Raw genomic sequence first — 17,694 nt, 5'->3', positions numbered from 1 at the left:
AGCCAACAAAGAGCTGGTCATCAACTCGAAAGTCTTTTGTCCTGTCAAGGTAGAAGCTCACCGCCCTATTAGGGTCCAAGCGGTGAAGCCGCTCCTCCTCCTTGGAAGGATGAGGGGGAGGGTAGAAGGTAGGGAGGGTAATGGATTGCCCCAGAGGGAAAGAAGTTACCACCTTAGGCAGGAAAGCAGCCCTGGTCCTGAGTACCATTCTTTCAGCATGAATGGTCATAAACGGAGGTTTTGAACTCAGAGCTTGAAGCTCGCTCACCCTCCTTGCCGAGGTTATCGCAATGAGAAAAACCGTCTTGAAAGACAACAGTCTCAAGGGACACTTGTGTAAGGGCTCGAAGGGAGAACCCATCAGATAAGTTAAGACAAGATTTAAACCCATTGAGGCACAATAAAAGGAGTAGGAGGAAACTTGTTTGTAAGGCCCTTTAGATATCGTAAAACAATAGGCGATTTAAACAAGGATGGCTGATCCGGCAAGCAAAGGAATGCCGACAAAGCCGATAAGTAACCCTTTGCAGTGGATACAGCAAAACCTTGCTGAGCAAGAGAAAGGGAAAACTGCAGAATGTCAGATAAACGAGCCCTCAAAGGATCAATTGACTTCTCCCCACACCAGAGCACAAACTTAGAACACCTATAGGAATAGATATATGTGGTGGAATGACGTGTGGCAGACAAAATTACATCTACAGCATCTGGTGGGAGAGAAAAAGAATTCAGGTTGCCCCGTTCAATCTCCAGGCATGAAGGTGTAAGCTCTGGAGGTGGGGGTGTAGAACCTGCCCCTCCATCTGAGAGAGGAGGTCTGCCCTGAGAGGAAGACGGAGCGGAGGGCACGAGGAGAGGTGGAGAAGATCTGTATACCACACCCTTCTTGGCCAATCCGGGGCGATCAATATGACTTGGGCCCGGTCTTGGCGAATCTTCCTCAGAACCCGAGGAATCAAGGGTATGGGAGGAAACGCGTAAAGGAGATGTGAGTCCCATCTCAACTGAATCGCGTCCCCTAATGCTCCCTGCATCGGATACTGGAGACTGCAGAAAGACGGGCAGTGAGCGTTCTCGTGAGTGGCAAACAGGTCCACCAGAGGGGTTCCCCACATCCGGAAAACGTGATGAACCACCTCTGGATGAAGCCTCCACTCGTGGTCGGCGGAGAACTGCCGACTGAGACTGTCTGCACGCACGTTCAGAACTCCGGCCAGATGATTTGTCAATGGACAAATCTGCTGATCCTGAGCCCAGGACCAGACGCAGAGCCTCTCTGCAGAGACAAAGAGACACCACTCCTCCCTGCTTGTTGACATACCACATCGCGGTAGTGTTGTCCGTCAGGACTTGAACTGACTGACCGTGAAGGGAAGGGAGGAAGGCCTTCAGTGCTAAGCGTAACACCCGCAATTCCAGAAGGTTGATGTGAAGCAACCTTTCCTCTGGAGACCAAAGACCCTTGATCTCCAGATCCCCCAGATGCGCACCCCACCCTAAAGTGGATGCATCCGTAATCACCGTGGCCACAGATGGGGGTAGATGGAGGGCTTTCCTTGAGACAGATTGCCCTCTACACTCCACCAAGACAGATCCGCCGCAGCTTGTCTGGAGATCCTCAGAGACTCCCTGAGATCTCCTTTGTGTTGATACCACTGCCTGCGGAGACACCACTGGAGCGCCCTCATGTGCCAACGTGCATGGTTGACCAAGAGAATGCAGGAAGCAAACAGACCGAGCAGTCGAAGGACCTTCAGGACTGGAACGACCGCTCCATCGTAAAACAAAGGAATCATTTCATGTATGTCGAGAATCCTTTGTGGAGGTGGGAATACTCGACACACAGTAGTGTCCAGTAGCGCCCCTATGAACAGGTTGCACTGAGAGGGCACCAGGTGAGATTTGGGCACGTTTATCGAAAAACCCAATTTGTACAACAGCTGAGTCGTAACCTGCAGATGATGAAGCACCTTCTCTGGCGACTCTGCTTTGATCAGCCAGACGTCCAGATAGGGGAAAACCGAAATCCCCGACCTTCTGAGATGGGTTGCCACCACTGCCATCACCTTCGTGAAGGCTCGAGGTGCTGTAGTAAGACCAAACGGAAGGACCGCAAACTGATAATGTTGCGACCCTACCGTAAACCGGAGATACTTCCTGTGCGACTTCAGGATGGGGATGGGGAAATACGCATCCTGCAAGTCGATCAACACCATCCAGTCCTCCTGATTCAGCGCTTGAAGAACCTGCGCAAGGGTGAGCATCTGGAACTTCTCTTGCTTCAGATAAAGATTCAAGATCCTGAGGTCCAATATTGGACGCAATCTGCCGTCCTTTTTCGGAATCAGGAAATACCGGGAGTAGCATCCCTGACCCCTCTCCTGCTCTGGAACCACCTCTATCGCACCTTTTTTTAGTAACGTCAGGACTTCCTCCTGAGCAAGCCCCTTGACAAGGAGGGTAATTTGGAGGGAATTCCCGAAAGGGAAGGGTGTACCCATTTTCTACAAGATCTAGAAGCCAAAGGTCTGTAGTAACCGATTCCCAATCTTGTAGAAAATGGGTAAGCCGGCCCCCCACAGGACCAACATGATCCAGAATGGTGGATCAGGGCTGCTTTGCAGTGGTGGGAGGGGCTGAGGAGGAGGAAGAGGAGGAGGAGGAGGAGGAGGAGAGCTGTCGGCCACGAGTGCGACCCCTGATTCTACCTCTGTAACCCTTATACAGAGTGCTTTGCTGCTGCTGCTGCTATGGCGGCTGTCTGTATGTACGAAATGTAGACCTTCCGAAGCCCCTGTACCTCTTGAATGAGCCTCTTGGTTGAGTCTGAAGGCCCAAAGATTTAGCCGTGGCCTTACTCTCCTTAAATCTTTCCAGCGCAGCATCCGCTTTCTTGCCAAAAAGACCAGAGCCATCAAAAGGCAAGTCCATGAGCGTTGACTGGACATCAGGGGAAAATTCCGATGATTTTAGCCACGCACTCCTCCTGGTGGCAACAGAAGATCCCATGACTCTTGCCACCGAGTCGGCTGTGTTCAATCCACTCTGGATCACCTGACGCGCCGCCGCCTGTGCATCCGAAAGGATCTCATTATAGCCAACCCTATCCTCCTCAGATAGTTTTGGGGCTAGCCGTTTAGCTGAGTCCATGAGAGCATGTATATAACGTCCCAAGAGACAGGTGGCATTTGTTGATTTGAGAGCCATGCTGGCCGAAGAAAAGACCTTCTTGGCCGACTGATCCAGCTTTTTTGCTTCCCTGTCACTCGGGACCTGAGGAAATGAGCTCGAGGATTTTCTTGCACATGCAGCCTGAACAACCAGACTCTCAGGAGACGGATGAGATGTTAAAAATTCTGGGTCTCCCGGAGCCACCCTATACCTCCTGGCTATGACTTTAGAAACTGCCGGAGCAGAAAAGGGCTTACGCCACACCTCCATCACTGGCTCTATGATGGCGTCGTTAAAAGGGAGCAGAGGCTCAGAAACAGCAAAAGGAGTGTGCAGAACTTCCGTTAAGATGTTCGGTTTGAACTCGGCAGAAGGTAACTGCAGATCTAAAAGCTCAGCTGCCTTTCTTATAACGGCATGGTATGGCGCCACATCCTTCGAAGGGGCATCAGAAGGAGGAGTAATCTCCCATTCGGGTGACAAGTCCAGGCCACTAGCCTCCTTCAACTCCTCAAAAACATCATCCGACTCCATGAGTTCCCCTTCTTCTACCTCCACCATAAGGTATCTTTGCTCATCCAGCACCCTCTGAGCCTCCCTCCTAGACCCGATTCTGACAACCGGCGTCGGTGGCGCCGTGATCGAATCCGACGGCGCTGGAGCCGGCGTCGAACGTGGATCCACAGGGGCAGCCAGCGTCGAACGGGGTTGAGTCGGCGCCAGTGAAGAAGGGAGCGGCGTCGATGTCCTCGGCGCCGGTAGATGACAAGACGGCGTCGCCGGAAAAAATGGCATGAAGGGAGCCTGAGGATAGGCTTGAGGAACTCCCAAACTGAAGGCCATAGGACCCGAAGGTGCACCAGAGGAGTAAATGGCTCTGGAGAATACTCCATACATCGCATTAAGATAATGCGTGGGGTCCTGACCTGGTCCAGGGAACGCAGGATACTGCTCAGGCATCACCGGACTCTGGCCTACCGGCGCTGACGGTGAAGTCAGTGGAGCCGAAGGATCACCCGGGGCTGGAGGCTCCTCACACGGAACCGGGACGAAGCCGGAGCCGGCGTCGGAGATGGAGCCGGAGCATGTTCCGGTGAAGCCACAGGTGACGACAGGCCAACAGGTGAATCCGGAACGGGCGAGGGAGACACAAAGTCCTTACGGTGTCGGGAGGGCGATGTCGATCTTGGAGCCGCACCCTTATCCGAGTGACGCCGAGACGAATGCCTCCTCTTCTTCTTGTGCTTCCTGGATTTGGAAGCATGCCCCGAAGTCGACTTCGATGCAGACCTCAATCTTGACCTCTATTTTCTCCGGCCTCTATTTTCTTTCTTCATCCTCGCGATGAAAAGCTTTGCTTCCCTCTCCTTGAGAGCCTTGGAACTCATCTTGCGGCAGCAAGAACATCCCTCGACATCATGGTCCGATGACAGGCACCACACGCAGTCGTCATGCGGATCCGTTATGGACATGTGTTTCCCACATTCACGACGCGGCTTAAATCCTGACTTCTTCGTTGACATTTCTGCAGAAGAAGACAAAGAATAGCAGCAGAAAACAAAGTAACCAGTATAGCTACAGACAGAGTCCCGAAATCCGTTGGCGTCGACGGCGCGGAAAAAAGGGAACTGACGTCATCACGCCGACGAGGTCTTCTTATGGAGCCGGTGACGTCAGCGGAGTCGCGAGCGGAGCCGTGTCTCTGTGACGTCATCTTCGACCTCATCGGCGTGGACTGCTACAAAAGTTTCCGAATGTTGCTGGCGCAGGGGACATTCACAAGGTGAGAAATTCACTGGCAGATGAATCCATCAGAATACCTTTTCCTAAGGAGCAAACTTACCACAGTTAATACTCTTTTTGGTGGAAACTATTTAACCACAGATCCCTAGGGCGTCAGACTGGATCTAGAACCTTTCCAGCAACTGCTCCTGCGTGACAATAGGTGGCACCTTCTTGCAACAAGGAAGCCTCGCACCCCCAAACTAGAATTGTGGCATAGAGCCAATATATGCGCTACTCATCTCTGCTGGTGCCAGTTTATAGCAGTGCATTTCACACCCTTAGATGCAGAGCATCAATAACAGATAGAGAACAGTGACAGTGTGCAAAATCTAACATGGACCTAGAATTCACTCCAGAGAATAGAGAGGAGGGCGAGTCAGTGAGGAATCTGCAGCTAGAGAGATTATCCACCAGAAATAGTGCTATAGTAGGTAAGCAACTTGTTTATCTCAACGATACTTTAAACTGCAGACTCCTCATCTTTAGAATGGATACCAAAGAAGTATTTCCCAAAAGGAGGAGGATTGACAGAGTGGACTTCCGATCATGAAATCCTGCAGGCGAAATTGCCCTCCCGGCAGACCTGAGAATAAAGGCAGTAATGCCTGGTGAAGGTGTGGACAGATGTCCATGTAGCCGGCTGGCAGCTTTTCAGCACCAGAACACATGTGGTCAAGGCCACACACTCATGTTGAATAAGCCTAAAGACACTCAGGAGGCTTCATTTTTGCCAAGGCATAGCACATTTTTGTGCAAAGAATGATCTGTCTGGATTTTATTAGCACCAGAAAACCTAACAAAGACTTGATCATCCACTCTCTGCTCTCTAATCCAGTGAACATAAAAGTCAAAGGCTGTTTTGGGGGTTCAACCAGAGTAGTTCCTTAGAGGGATGTGGCAGGAAGAACAAAGAGGAGACCATGGACATGGAAAAGCCTAATCACTTTTGGTAAATATAATGGCCAAGTCCTAATTACCAACTTTTCAGAACAGAAAGTGGTATATGGTGGATCCATTGATAGCTGCAACAGTTCACTGACATGGTGCATGGAATTAATCACAATAAGAGACTGTTTCCAGGGCCAAAAGCCTTAAACAGCGGTGCATAGGCTCAAAAGAAGTGCACATTAAGAAGGTAAAAACCTATAGGGCGTTCCTTCTTATGCGCCTGAGAAATGGACACAAGCCCAACATTTACTATACAGGGGCAGGGTTACTCCTGATATAATTGTGGGATCATAAGGTGACACAAAATTACTGCTCAATAATAAATAACACATCGGACTTGTTCAGGTCATTGCATATGGCCTGGGAGAAGGCCTTGGGATCTCACAAAGGATGAATGGGGGGAGGCCAGAGAGACCCTGAGAGAGACTGCCATAGCAAGCATTTTGGGGCTGATTAAAATAAAGTATCTACATAGATTTTACTTAACAAGGCAAAGGCTGTGGAAGATGTGGATGATGGCCTCTCCCTCCTGTTTTTGATGTTCTCTGCAGGAGGTTGATCTGTTACATATAATCTAAAGGTGTTGGGCACTATGCTCATACGGGGGGCGGTACTTTCTTGTCTGGAATTGGTGCTAGGCTGTACACTTCATCCCACTCCAAAGATGGTCATCTTACACATCAACATAGACGTAGGTATGAAATGATACAAATTTACCCTGCTCTGGTTGGGTCCGTAATTGTGAAATAAGATATAGCCCACCATTGGAGGGACCGGAGCTCCCCACGATGTATGACTGGCGAAGGGGCTGTATGGCTATGGAGGAAGCTACAATAGGCTGGCCTCAAATACTGCAAAATTTGGGAAAATTTGGGAACCCTGGGATCACTAACGGATAAATTAATATTGATTCATTAAAAAAACCAATAGGACAACCTTGACAAACACATTTGTAGCTACCAAGCCTGACTTTGCTGGTTTAGACTGTGTCGCCTTATTTAAATATGCACATGGCCTGGTGTTTCTCTTTAGTGGGTGATACCGAGTGAGGAATCGGGAGGTAGTGATGATTCACTTTGATGTGTCAATACCTATTGTCTACTTTACTGTCAACTTAAAATTCAATAAAATACGTTGTAAAAAATGTAAAAAGGTAAGAGCCAAAATAAGGTCAGACTGCAGCATAACACAGGGTGCAGGAGGAAATGAATATCCAATTCCTTAAAAAAAATACATAAATAGATAACGACTGACTTAAACAATTAGCGCAAAACGGGCCTATGGCAAGTCTTTGCCATGCTTCAGAAAGTGTAGCTTGCAGTGGATCAGACTAATGGGCCTTGCAAGAGGCCACAAACTTTGACAAATGTCCAGAATGTATCAACTTTTTGGCCCAACAGCAAGCAGCTAAGATGACATCCAGCACTTACTCAAGCAAATTGAATCAGCTGGGCTGGTTCCGCACAATAACCATGCATGGGTGTGTAGGTTACGGAGTTTCTGGTGTAGAATTTTGCCCTATTGTTGGGGGAGAACAAGCATTTTAAGAAGGCGAAAAGAACAAGTTACTTACCTTTGGTAACAATATATCTGTAAGAGAAATATATTAGTTATAGATTCCTTACCTTAAAATTACCTCCAGGAGACAGACTGAATCCAGAGAAATGGTTTCGTAGCAGTACCCTTGCGTGTCGGTAGGTGACGTCGGTCACGTCAGTCATCGGCATCGCTGGGATGACGTTGAGGTATCTACTTAGATGCCGCCACTGCGCACTGATGTCAGTTCTTTACACGACATTCCACACCAGAAGCACAGAGCCATGCAAGACACTGACCACTGGTGCACAAAACGTGGGCCCTGAAAGGGAGTCCCTCACACTAGAAGTCAGTTTGCAGAACAGGGAGGATGGGTGGGGCGGTAAGGCATCTATAACTAATCTATGTATCTTACAGATATATCGTTACCGAAGGTAAGAAACTTGTTCATCTGAAAGAGACTATTAGTTATAGATTCCTACCTTAGAATAGATACCCCAGCAATACCAACCCCAGCGGTGGGTCTGCGAACCAAGTTCACACCAAGAAGTCCTGGAGAACTGAGCGGCAAAAGAAGCCGTCTCTCCGGACTGGAGTATCCAGGCAATAATGTCTAGTGAACGTGTGCAGCGATGCCCACGTGGCTGCCTGGCAGATGTCATTGAGAGGGAATCCGCATCCCAAAGCAGTAGTGGTTGCTGTCGCCCTGGTGGAGTGGGCGCGCAATCCTACTGGAGGTTCCTTCTTCACGAAATAATAGCATATTTGATGCAAAGAACGACCCACCGAGAGATGGTGCGTTTCTGCACGGCCCAACCTTTTTTGACGCCCACATAGCCAAGAAAGAGTTGACCACCCGGAATTGCTTTGTACGGTACAAATAAAAGGATAGCACACGTTTTGGATCCAGACAGTGGAGTCTTTCTTCCTCTTTAGAAGGATGAGGGGGCAGGAAAAAGGTGGGCAAAGTGATGGTATGTCCTATGTGGAAAGAGGTAACCACATTGGGGAGCAGAGAAGACAGAGTTCTGAGGACAACCTTGTCTGGATGAACAGCTAGGAAAGGAGGCTTAGAAGAAAGAGCCTGAAGCTCACTCACCCTGCGAGCAGAGGTGATGGCAATCAGAAAGGAAGTTTTCAAAGCTAGAAGTCTGAGAGGACAATTATGTAATGGCTCGAAGGAAGCACACATCATGTAAGTCAGAACCAGATTCAAGTCCCACTGGGGCATTCTGAAAGGAATAGGAGGAAAGAGATGAGTAATGCCCTTTACAAACCAATTTACAATAGGAGACTTGAAAAGAAACGGTTCATCTGGAAGGCAAAGGATGGCCGAAACGGCCGAAAGATAGCCTTTAAGGGTGACTAGAGCAGATCCTGCAGGGCCAAAGAAAGAAGGAAGAGGAGAACCTCTGAAAGAGGGGCAGAAAGGGGATCCACAGCCTTTGCTGTGCACCATGCCACAAATTTGTTTAATCTGCAGGCGTATACCGTTTTAGTGGAGGGACGCCTGGCTGACAAGATGACATTACAGACTTCGGGAGGAAGGTCAAAAGCTGTCAACTGTCGCCCCTTAATCGCCACAAAAGGAGGTGGAGGCTGGACAGGTTTGGGTGGAGGACCGTCGCCTGCTGCTGCGACAGAAGATCCTCCTGAAGAGGCAGTCTGATCGGAGGATCGATGGCCATGTACAAGCGCTCAGGATACCAGACTCTTCCTGCCCAATCAGGAGCCACAAGAATGACTTGCGCCCGGTCACGCTTGATCTTCTTCAGCACTCTGGGCAGAAGATGTATAGACGGAGAGGCATATAGAAGATCGCAACTCGACTTGCAATAAAAGCGTCGCCGAGCGAGTGCCGCCTTGGAAATTCCAACGTGCAGAACTGCTGACATTGCGAGTTCTCTTCAGTGGCAAACAGATCTAACCAAGGCTCTCCCCACCGCTGAAAGAGACCTTGCACCACCACCAAGTGAAGACGCCATTCGTGATCCACCATGCACTGATGGCTGAGTTTGTCCGCACTGGCGTTCAGGGAACCTGCCAGGTGTTGAACCACCAGGGACATGCCCGGATGTTCCAGCCATGTCCAGAGGCAAAGGACCTCTTAACATTGGGTCCTCAACCCCACCCCGCCCTGTTTGTTGCAGTACCAGATGGCGGTGGTGTTGTCTGAACACCTGCAATAATCTTCCCTTGACATAAGGAAGGAATGCTTTCAGTGCAAGACGAATCGCCTGGAGCTCCAGAAGGTTGATGTGGAGCTCGTACTCCACAGGAGACCAGAGGCCTCTGATCTCCGCCTCTCCCATGTAGCCGCCCCATCGCAGGAGTGACGCATCTGTCACTACCATGAATACTGTTTGGGGATGGGAAAGGGATCTGCCGCCGACCCAATCCTGGTTCGATAGCCACCACTGCAGTTGGTGCGCAGTGCCCTCAGATCTGGACGGAATAGGAAAGATTCCCCTGATGCTGTGCCCACTGGAACTTCAGGTCCCACTGCAGAGCCCGCATGTGCCACCTGGCATGATCCACCAGCAGGATGCAGGAGGCCATGAGGCCCAGCAGCCTCAGGGTCTTGTTCACCGAAACCTGGGATAGAGACTGAAAAATCGGACTGAGACTCACGGCGCTGGGTCCCACGTTCCCGGCCGCGCAGAGGCTGGGCAGCTTGTGCCGGCCTGTGGCTCTGGGAGGAACGTGGCAGGGCACCACTTCCGTAGCCACGAAAGGGGCGAAAGGCAGACTGCAGGGGGCGAGATGTAGTCGTGAGGCACAAGGACCTGGCAGTAGCCCTGGAATCCTTGAAGTGCTCAAGAGCATGGTCTGCCTTGTCGTCAAACAAGCGACGGCCATCAAAGTGCATGTCCAAAAGTGTAGATTGAGCATCACCCAAAAAGCCAGTGGATCTCAGCCAGACCTAACGTCTCAGGGCTACCGACGTTGAAATAGTCCTGCCTAGCGAGTCGGCAGTGTCCAGCCCACAACCAATGGCAAACTTTGCTGCATGTCTCCCTCCGGCAACAGCACGGGAGTGTGTGGCCCAGACATCCTTCGGGCACTGTGGCAGCATCTGCTCAACCGTATCCCACACGGAGTGGGTGTAACGGCCCAAGAGACATGCGGTGTTCACAGACTGCAGTCCTAAGCTGGCGGAAGTAAACATCTAAAATGTTCCAGTTTCTTGGATTCTCTATCTGGAGGAGCAGTAGGGAACGTGCCTTTGGATGTAGAGGCTTGGACTACCAAGCTTCAAGGGGTAGGATGTTGGGAGAGGAAAAGGGGGTCGCCGGGAGCTTGGCAGTGGCGTCGGGCAATCATTCTAGCCACAGGAGCCCCTGGACTGAGCTTGAACCAAGTGCCTAGAAGGATGTCCATGAGGGCCTCATTGAAAGGCAGCAGGGGCTCCGAAAAGGCCGCTGCCGGCTGAAGCACCTCCGTCAGGAGGTTAGTCCTGACTGCCACCGTAGGAAGCTCAAGGCCTCAGCCGCCCTCTTATGTAGCCATGGTAGGGGGGAGAAAGCATATCAAGATCTGAGGAGGATCCAGACCACTGGCATCACCCAACTTCAGTCCAGATCTTCAATCTGGTCAGCAAGAGGGTCAACAGGCCCCTCCCAGTCCTCCTCACCCTCTTATAGCGGCCACTCCGGGCGATAGAGAATGCCAGGGTAGAAAATTGGTACAAAATTGCCAGCCAGTACCAGCGCCGGTCGACGCCAGTCCAGCTCAGTATCTAAGTCGAGGGGGAGGACAGGGTAGGCGCTGGCTGGGGACACAACTGGTATCCCCAGCTGGTATCGGAGGTGGCGGTGTCGTCAATGGATCAGGTCGACCGGCGCCTATCCGGATCTAGGCCTGGATTCTTGGGTGCCCTGTGGTGCTGGGGCCGGAGCCGGCGGCAGCAAAGGCCTAGAACCCGCAACCGAGTCAGTGGGACATGAAGGCATGCCGGCAGAGTCAGGCTGCCCAAAGATGATGTAGAGAGCTTCGTTGGGGGGGGGGCCACGACTCCGATCCGACACTGCAGGCTCTGCAGACGGAGCCGAAGGACGACGACCGTCCACGTCCTGTCAGCCAACAGACGGGGAGAAGGCGAAGAGCAACGGTGCTTCTTCACCTTCTTCTTGTGCTTCCACATACCCGAAGACGAGGAGTGGTGGCGATGGCTCCGCAACCTCCCTCTCGATGGGGACTTCGAATGGCGCGGAGCCGACTGCCGGGCCCCCAGAAGCTATCGGGACCACTACCGCGAAGACTTCAGGCCCATGGCCCGACAGTCGGAGCACGACTTCAGGCCATGGCCGCATTCCAAACACCAGAGGCACACTAAATGTGGGTCTGTTACAGACATCAACTTGTGGCAGGGGCCACAAGGCTTGAAGCCGGTCCTCCGATAAGACATCCCTGTGCACCAGAAGTCAAACAACTCGTAAAGAATTCGACAAAAAGTAAAAAACCAGTTACTCAGAAAGTGACTAGGGTACTACTCTCTCCGGATCTGCGCTAGCTGGCGCAGAAAAAGAAAGAACTGACGTCAGTGCGGAGGGGCGGCGTCTAAGTAGATACCGCAACGTCATCCCGGCGCCGACGATGGAGGCGGTGTCGACCAATGCCACCTACCGACGTGCAAGGGTACTGCTATGGAAAAATGTCTACAGATCCAGTGTGACACCTGGGGGTAATTCTACGGTAAAGAATCTATAACTAATTGTCTCTTTCAGATAATCTACCCAGAGCACATCCCACTGGGCAAAAACTCTTTATACCACCTCTGGGTGCAGACAGCACTCATCGCGTCTGCTGAGCTCCTCCACTCACTAGTGTAGGGAACTTGTCACATAGCTAGCAATAAAATAAATTCACTGAAGGTCCAGCCAGCGCCACAGTCTCAGCATCTCCTAGAACTGCACACACAAACTCACACTATCCTGTTTGTTGCGGTACCTACTACATGACAGTTAAGCTGTCCATCATAACTTGTACCCGCTGCCTTTGATGCAAACAGAAAGGCTTTCAGAGTCCGCCAAATGGCTCACAGCCACAGAAGACTGAAGTGCTGCTTCTGCTCCAGCACTAACCAGAAGCCTCTGATCTCCACTTTGCTGAGGTGGGGCAGAGTCAATGCACCTGTTACCACTGTGAGCTCTGATTGGGATAGAGTGAACGGCCTAGCACCAAGTCAGGCCAGAATCTTTCATTCTTCATTAAATGTTCCGGCTGCCTCGTCTGACACACATGTTGTCGGGAAATGACTCCCAATGCTGAGCCCATTGAAGGCAGTAGTTCCATTGCACTGTCTGGTTGTTCCAAAAGGCATGAAGTACAGCAGAATACATGAGATCAGAAGACCAAGAGTCCTCAGAAATATCGGAGCCAAAACACAGGACTGAATCTAAAACATCAGGGTCATATTCTGAATGTCCCAAACTCACTCCAAGGGCACAAAGTCTTTGAACAACACTGTCAAGAATAGCCCCTGTAAAAGAACTCCTCTGAACTGACCACTGTTGGGATTTCACTTCATTGAAGGAAGACGGCAGCAAGGTGGTTGTCTACAGTTGGTCCACAATGGACTAGAACAAGATCACATTCAACAGCCAGTCATCCAGTTATGAAAATATGTGCAGTCACTAATTGCAAAGATGAGGCCTGTCCACTACCAACACCTTCATAAACACCCGGGGGAAGTGAGTGAGATGAGGCTGAAAGGCAGGATGGTTTAAGTAAAGCAAGGCATGTCACAAAATGTGGTGTTGCTCTGGGGCATTAACTTCTGTACCTCTTTTTAGGGTGGTAGACCAAGTTGCTAAAATATCAGGGAATCAGGGTAGTACATGAGAAAAAGTATTACTTTAATTTGAGAATGAATGGTTCCTCGGTGGCATTCACAACTCCGTTTTTGGGAAGAGCATGCCATTGTTGTGTGGGTAGAGTTGCTATGATTAAAATGGTGCTCCTTCCCAGGGGTCTCTACAATTTTCAGGATGTGTTTCTGCTACTAAGGCGAATATTCAATGAAATGGATAGCATCATGTCCTCTCTACAATGGACAGATGTCAGGTCTAGTGTTAGGCTGAAGGCACAGAAGCCATCTTACTCACAAAAAAAAAAAAAGTTTTCCAGATATAGAGTGCAATTAGTTGGACTGCAGCATAGACTTGTGCATCAAAACAATATAGTAAAATATGCTTTTTAAGGGTATATCAATAAATGAGCAATCAATTCTTAAAATCAATTAGCTGGAGGGAATTTATTTCTAGTGACAAAATACAAATTTGGAAAAACTCACCAACTGAACTTCACCAAATGCTCCTCTGCCAATCACCTTCACTACTTCATAATCTTCAGCTTTCATGCGCAAGTCTCTTATTTTACTTATTGTGTCTTTATCTGAAAGTCAAAAAAATATGTTTTTCAAATAGATAATTTGTAAACAGTCTATTTCTCACAATGTGTTAGAACCCTGTTACGCTAACTGCATTTCTAACATGAGCCCATATTCAGAAGAACTCTTGGTATTGCTTAGATAATAGGATACATAAGCATGCTGCAAATTGCAAGGTGAAAAATTAAAATCAGTGTGGATGAAGGCATGAGGAACCAAACTGAATGAAGGGAGGCCAGCTGTATTGTTACCTAAAGGGACAACCAAGAACAGGAGGACAATGGGCACATGCTAAGATTCATTAGACCCTTCTAACTCATGGTATTGCGAAGGCCCGCAGGGTACTGAACCTGTGCTGAAAACAGGTAGGTTCAAAAGACAAATAGAATAAAACCTGGTGCAGAAAGAGTGTATGCTTGCCAGGAAATCACCACTTTGCTCAACTACTCTGATAGTGGTTGACTCCTGAAGTGGTGTTTCTCCAACCTCTGATGAGGAAATTTCCTCTGTGCTCGCAGGGGGCACCAAAACAAAAAGGTCAGCATCCACCAGGACAAGCAAGCACTCTCACTAAAGTCCTTTAGGTTTGTTCGCAGAAAAGAGGAAATGGGTAGTAATAAGTTCCCCATTCTTGAAGCCCACAGCAGGTCAAGCAGATCTGTGCCTATGAAAGCCATGAGCTGGAGTTGAGGTCCAACTAAATACCTTCAGATCTGGGCAGAAGCCTGCTACCAATCAGGTGCAGTGCATTTTTTTTTATTTCTAACAACCAGAACTAAGTGTTCCTCCTTGGATGAGATCATTAGAAGGGCAACAATTACCCTCTTTTCAGCGAGGTCTCTGGTCACAACTGGCTACACAGAACCGTCAAGGCTTGTTCTAGGAAGAAACTTTGTGCAATTCCAGCAGAAAGGTCCGGGAGATCACAAAAATTGAAAAGGAACAAGGAGAAGGGGAAAACAATTGTTCTGCTGTCAGCAACGATTCTCCATCTATTAAGACTAACGTCTGGTGCAGAGTAAGTGCACACATGTCTGACTCCACTATTTCAAATTATATCAATGCAGTTCAAACAGTATATAAAGACTGCACCAGTTGCATCTGGCATAGCATACTTGGCAGCCCATTGCTTCGTATCTCTCAAGCATAAGCTTAAATAAACATACCTCCACGAATCTGCTTGATTGCTGTCTCTCATTAAAAGACAAGGGTAACTGATATATGCGTTCACAAACTGGGGGCTCAGCCGGGATCCACCAAGTACATCTAGACGGACCAGAAGGAGCCATGGTCAAGGGCCCAGTTGGAGAACCGACTGACTTCAAAGTATGTAGTTGCAGAGGGGATTGCGTTTCCCACAGTTACAGTCTGAAGGCATAACCGGTACTCTGAGACACAAGGTTGCTTCGGGTGGATCCAAAGAACTCAAAGGCAATACAGTCGTCAAGACCTGGTAAGAAGTACCAAGGAAGTGTGTAATGATTTGAAATGATGTGAAATAATATGAGAGATGCCTAGGGAAAGTACAGTGTGTTTTACTTTGTTATGTGAAAGTCCCACATGTCGTTGATTTTTAGTGGCTAATGGTGTGACCGGAAGCATTTGCATTGTGACAACAAAGATTCACCATTACTGCACTAAAATAATACCTGAAAGTACCACATGTTGATTTTTAGTGGCTAGTGGTGGAACGGGAAGCATCTGCATTGTGAATAAGATTCACCATTACCACACCAAAATAATTATCTTATAGAAATAGTGAAAAAATGGGTAGTTGTTGTGGTTAATTCTGTGGTGTAAATAAACATTATGTAGATGAAGTACATCCATGTCCAGTAGAAGGAACTCCAGCATGGGAGATGATGACTAAGTAAGGGATGGAAAATGGACTGTTTTTGTATTTTTGATAGGAGTATACTGAAAATGATCCCTCTATACAGTTTCCAATGAACAGCCCTTTTGATTTTGATGAATTGAATTATCAGAGGGAATATAGGTTCAAGAAAAGAAAGGGGAAAGTTTGGTGTGCTGATAGGGGGGGGGGGGGGGGGGGGGAGTGGGGGGCAAAGGGGGGGGGGATACACCAGGCAAAATATATGAAGGAAGTAATGAAGACGGAAAGGGAGAAAGCAAGGGATTATGGCACAAAGAAAAGGGCTGGTGAATTTGCTGAAGAGACAAGGGAACATCACATGAAGGAGAGTAGGACATTTGTGGCGTATAAACCAGAACAGATGGCCTGTGCTCCTTTAATTTCAGAGCATCCTATAATTTAAAACATTTTCACTTAAAGACCACATCCACCTCCCTAAAAGCGGCCACTGATCAGTTAAGGCAGACACAGGTCATATCAGAAAGTCCCAGTTCTGATATGCTTGCATTAGAAGAACAGGGGGACACAGCGGAGGATGACCCTCCTCCTTTTCTGCCTCCTTCCCCCAATTTGCTGCTTAGAGGGGGACCTGTACCCAGTACTAAATTATTAAGAAGCACTATAACACCAGAAATGCGAAGCCAAATTAAAATATTAGTTCAGAACTGCACGAAACATGGCACTAAGCAATTTGCAGATGAGGAGAATAGGAATTTGAATACCTGTAAAAAGCAGTGATAAACTCTATAATACTAGAAATGGGAAAGTTTTTTTTTTTTTTTATTCTGTTTATTGGCATTTCAGGGAATAAATGCAGTTTCTCTGCCTTGCAAGGCAGTATAACAATAACAAAACATACAACCATTCTGTGATCGACGTTTTCACAATGAACATTACTGATGATCATCTTATCTGCATTGTCCATTACATTTGCGGCAATACAAATCCTGATTACAGTAATACCATCTCTAATCAGTCTGTGGGCTATTGACAGACAATTGTTGCATATATTGATGTAGAGGTTCCCATATGTCTCTTGGCCTAGATGCTGCGGGCAGTTCTTCTGCATATAATGCAAGGTTTTCATTACAGTACACCATGTCCTTAATCCAGCTCTTGGTGTTTGGGGTCACCACACTTTTCTAATGTAGTGCGACTCTACACTTAGCCATCAGTAGTGCAATGCACACAAATTTATCCCCCACCCCTTTGAATTGAGGTACATAACAGGCAAATTGAAGGTGTACATTGCAATACAATCCCCGTCATTTCTTGTAAGTGTTGTAGTACACCCTCCCAGAACAGCAGCACTCGTCTGCACTCCCATGCTAGATGGAAAAAGTCAGCATCAGGCTGACCGCATCGCTTACAGTTACTTGTTTCCCTGAGACCGCATTTGTGCAGCTTAACAGGAGTGTGGTATGTCTGACGAATGTACTTGAAATGTATAATGCGCAAATTGCCATTAGGCATGAGCACACTGGTCAGCTTGCAGACATGTTCCCATTCTGTTTCTAGTAGTGGTGGAGTTAATCTTTCATTCCTCTGGGCTAGGCTTCTATCTGGTTTGGGGACACTCTCATCCCGCACTTTTCTATACAGTTTTGTTACCAGTTTACGCCTAGAAGGTGCAACCAGTAGCAATTGTAAGGCTTGCAGCATTGGGGGTTCAGCTGGGTACGTGTGGTAGTGGGCTTTAACCGCTTGCCTTAGCCTATGTATGATGAAATTGAACAGTAGCGAGGGATTGGTTACAAAATTCAGGTCCTCTGCCGTGAGAAAGCGTCCATCTGTATAGATATCTTGCATGGTTACCATGCCCACTTCGCTCAGCACTCTAAGTGGGCCCTCTTCTCGTGTAACCGACAATGCCGCATGATGTGCAATGGGCAGTGCCGGTGCATAAATAGGGAGCTTGTTAGTCATATTGTCTATAGCCTGCCATGCTGCAATAGTCGTGTCCAGTGTGTTGATTTCTGTCCTATGTTTT

The 17,694-nt window shown here is 48.6% G+C and overlaps 1 protein-coding gene across 2 annotated transcripts in view; it reads right to left on the bottom strand.

Annotated features, from left to right (window-relative positions):
- The window catches only part of ROCK1 (Rho associated coiled-coil containing protein kinase 1), a 1,783,501-nt gene that overhangs the window by 1,528,662 nt on the left and 237,145 nt on the right, over window positions 1–17,694 (bottom strand). For both annotated transcript variants that reach the window (XM_085605798.1, XM_085605799.1), the window contains exon 3: window positions 13,736–13,836. In XM_085605798.1, the coding sequence (XP_085461924.1) occupies window positions 13,736–13,836 (101 nt within the window). The remainder of the gene's footprint in view (window positions 1–13,735; window positions 13,837–17,694) is intronic.

The sequence above is a fragment of the Triturus cristatus genome, chromosome 5_1, assembly GCF_964204655.1.
Source record: "Triturus cristatus chromosome 5_1, aTriCri1.1, whole genome shotgun sequence".
In the NCBI taxonomy this organism is placed as follows: domain Eukaryota; kingdom Metazoa; phylum Chordata; class Amphibia; order Caudata; family Salamandridae; genus Triturus; species Triturus cristatus.
This window is presented reverse-complemented; position numbering and strand designations above follow the sequence as displayed.